We start from the raw sequence: 3,850 nt of genomic DNA on the forward strand, positions 1-3,850 counted from the left end.
TTTATTTTATTGTGCATTCATTGTTGCATGAGCATTTGGCTTAGAAACAAGAGAGGCAGATTAGAAAATTTTGAAACTTACTTTGGTAATCTTTTTGACACACCTTTGCCTTCACCTTCTTCATCAATCATGGGTGATGAAACACGTAATAATCATGAGGAGAATAGAAGAACTATGTATGAATTGTTGCATCCCACAAAAAATTATGTTCCTTCATGCATCATGTTTCCACCTAATGCACCACATGTAGAATTGAAGTAAGGTTTATTAGCAATACTTCCTGACTTTAGGGGACAAGAAAATGAAAATCCTTATGTCCATGTTAAAGCTTTTGAAGAGGTAATTAGTAGTTTCTATGCACAAAATGTTATTGAGATTGCTAAGTTACGTTTTTTTCCTTTTTCACTTAAGGATAAGGCAAGAAGTTGGCTTTACACCTTGAAACCTAGGTCTATAGGTAGTTGGGGGGAGATGGCCAAAGAGTTTTTTAAGAAACGCTTTCCTCCCCACAAAGTCCAGCAAGTAAAAAGAAGGATAGGTAGTTTTGTCCAAGGAGAAAATGAGACCTTATACCAAGCTTGGGAAAGGTACAAAGATCTTTTCAATTTTTGCCCAACTCATGGGTATGAAGATTGGAGGTTGGTTAGCTATTTTTATGAAGGACTTACACCTAGGGACCGACAGTTTGTTCAACTCTCATGCGGAGGGGACTTTTTACAAAAAGAACCCGAAGATGCAATGGATTATCTTGATGAGATAGTTGAAAACTCTAACATATGGACTGGACCTAGCCCTATGGACTCCACTGATAGGACTAGAACTAACACTACCACTTCTAGTGGAAGTGTTTTCAAGTTGAGGGAAGATGATAACATGAGTGCAAAAATCAGCATGTTAACTAAAGAAATTGAGGCACTCAAAATGAAAGGAAGTAAGAGTGTTAGTGCTACCTTTAAAGAGGACCCAATGGAGGTGTGTAAAATCTGTCATGAGATAAACCATGCTACAAATGAATGTGCATCACTTTCATCATTCTTGAATGTGCCAGAAGAACAAGTACATGCATTTAATTCATACTGGCCAAATAATTCTTCATATTCTAACAATTATAACCCAAATATGCGAAACCATCCGTATTTGAGTTATAAGAGTGACAATGTGTTGAATCCTCCTACTCCAAGGAATTTTAATTCACCACATGCATCATCATCATCATCATCTAGAACTTCCTTGGAGGATGCACTTAGTACTTTCATTCAAAGCCAAAGTGAGCAAAATCAAAAGTTTGAATCCATGCTCAGTAGGCTAGATGAAGAGGTAAGAGAGATCAAGAGTCATATAACTAGGCTTACAAATTCATTGAGTGGGATAGAGAGAGGGAAGCTTCCTTCCCAAACTCAACCCAATCCCATCAATCAAAATCTAAAAATTGGCTCTAAGGTTAAACATGAGGAAGTAAAAGCTGTGACCATTTTGAGGAGTGGTAAAGAGATTGATAAAAGTTCTCCTTTAGTAACTAAGAAATCTAAGGAGACCCCAGTTGAAAAAGAGAAGGATGAAACTGAGTCACATGGATTTGGTGAAATTGAAAAATGCCCAATCCCTCCACCATTTCCACAAGCCTTAAAATTACCCAGGAAATTGGACACCGCATCTGAGATATTAGAGCATTTGCATCAAGTCAAGATAAATTTTCCATTATTGCATGTTATCAAGCAAGTGCCTGCATATGCCAAGGTAATTAAGGACCTATGCACCATCAAGAGAAAGCATCATGTGAAGAAGACCGCATTCCTAACAGAACAGGTAAGTGCAGTTATCCAACATAAGACCCCACCAAAGTATAAGGATCCAGGTTGTCCAACAATCTCTTGTACTATTGGAGATTACATCATGGAGCATACATTGCTAGATCTTGGGGCAGGTGTTAATTTGATCCCCTTCAGTGTATATCAAAAACTTGGACTTGGTGAGTTGAAACCTACTTCAATAACTTTACAGTTGGCTGATTATTTTGTAAGGGAATCGAGAGGGATTGTTGAGGATGTGTTGGTGAAAATTGAACAATTTTATTATCCTGTTGATTTTATTGTTCTAGATTACCAACCTATTTTACATCCTAATGTTCATCCCCCTATTATTTTGGGTAGACCTTTTCTTGCCACAGCTAATGCTTTAATTAATTGCAGGAATGGGAGAATGCAACTCACTTTTGGTTCCATGACTTTGGAGCTAAACATATTTCATGTGGCTAAACAACCACATGAGGATGATGACTGTGCTTATGTGAACCTCATTGGGGCAGTGGTTCAAGAAAAGTTTAATAAGAATTGTTTTTCTGATCCTCTTGAAACTCTTCTTAATAATTCTGTTGGTTCTTATGATTTAGAATGTGATATTCATGTATCCAAAAAATTTTCTTTGTTGGATTCCTCACAGGTTTTGGAAGAACAACAGATGATGGCAATTAATAAAGGGTGGAAGCCTTGCTTTGAGGAGCTACTAGAAAATGAAAAAAAAAAAGCTCGTGCATTCAAGTGAAGAGGCACCACAACTGGAACTTAAGCTGCAGCCCAATGGTCTTAAATATGCATATTTAGGCACAGGTAAGTTAAAACCTAGGTGGGATGGCCCTTTCATTGTAAGGGAAGTGTTTAACCATGGAGCTGTAGTAGTTGAGGACCCTAGAGATGGTAGGATTTTGAAAATAAATGGACAAAGGTTAAAACCATTCTTAGGGAGAGTTATACCAGAGGAGGGAGACTATGTCAATGGAGATCCCTGCCTATTGGGATGCTACGTGAACTCTGAAAAAGCCTTATGAAGTTGTACCATATTTGTTTTAATTTTCTTTTCTTTCTGTTTTTTTTTTCTTTTTGCCTTTTGTTTTTGTTTTTGTTTTTGTTTTTTTTGTTTTTTGTTTTTTGTTTTTTGTTTTTTGTTTTTTGTTTTGTTATTATTATTATTATTATTATTATTATTTTTTGGTGAGCTAACATTTGTAGGTGTGAAAGAAATTTCAAAAAAAAAAAAAAATTTAAATGCTTAAGGTAACTTCTTCCCTTTATACTTGAATTTATTTTGGCTTTGATACATTGAGGACAATGCAATATTTTAGTTGGGGGGAGTGGTTTAAACTTTTTGCTACACCTTGCATTATTTTTCTTTCTTTCTGTTTCAAAAAAAAAAATAAAAACAAAAAAACCTTGAATCTGAATGCAGTAGAGTTATAAGCTTTATTTTTATATGATGTGATGGAATGAGTAATGCTGAGTTGGTTATACTATTTGCTATATTAAGACTCTTTCATGAAGAGCACAATTGGAAACTTTTGAGCACAATAGCCAGGTTAGCGGACTGTTGGATGTTGGATATGCATGGATCATGAACAAGCTAGATATAAGTTGAAACTCAACCCATATAGAGAGTTCTTGAGCCTTACTTTTCTTTGTGAGAGTATATCTTTGTTTGAACTCTTAAATTTCTCTCATATGCTTCAGTTTTTGTAAAAGATCTCTATATTTTTTGGTTGACTACTGGAAACATTATGGGGAGATATATCATGATCTTACTTATTTTTGTCCTTAGGCATGCTAGTTTATGTGGAATTTTAGGAGCTGAGAGCCTAAGACCACCAATTTTTTGTCACCAGCTAAACAAATATTCAGCCTACCTTTACATTAATCATTGTCACCATCATTTGAGCCATGAGAAATACTTCTACAATACCACAAAACATTTTTATTTATGGGTATTCTCATGGGGGTTTAAGTTTTGAGCAATTGATGTGTTTAGATACCACCATTGTCTCTCTTTTCTTCCCCCAAAAAAAAAAAAAAAAATCAAAAAG

The 3,850-nt window shown here is 35.5% G+C and overlaps 1 protein-coding gene across 1 annotated transcript; it reads left to right on the forward strand.

Moving 5' to 3' along the window:
- The first annotated feature begins 738 nt into the window (after nucleotides 1–738).
- On the forward strand, nucleotides 739–2,541 carry LOC126702352 (uncharacterized). Its single transcript, XM_050401048.1, has one exon. It carries the CDS (start codon nucleotides 739–741, stop codon nucleotides 2,539–2,541), a length of 1,803 nt encoding a protein of 600 aa, XP_050257005.1.
- The last annotated feature ends 1,309 nt before the right edge of the window (nucleotides 2,542–3,850 follow it).

The sequence above is a fragment of the Quercus robur genome, chromosome 2 (assembly GCF_932294415.1).
Source record: "Quercus robur chromosome 2, dhQueRobu3.1, whole genome shotgun sequence".
Lineage (NCBI taxonomy): Eukaryota > Viridiplantae > Streptophyta > Magnoliopsida > Fagales > Fagaceae > Quercus > Quercus robur.

Coding starts and splice junctions, on each gene's coding strand:
- LOC126702352 (XM_050401048.1), top strand. CDS start 739: ATGGATTATCTTGATGAGATAGTTGAAAACTCTAACATATGGACTGGA.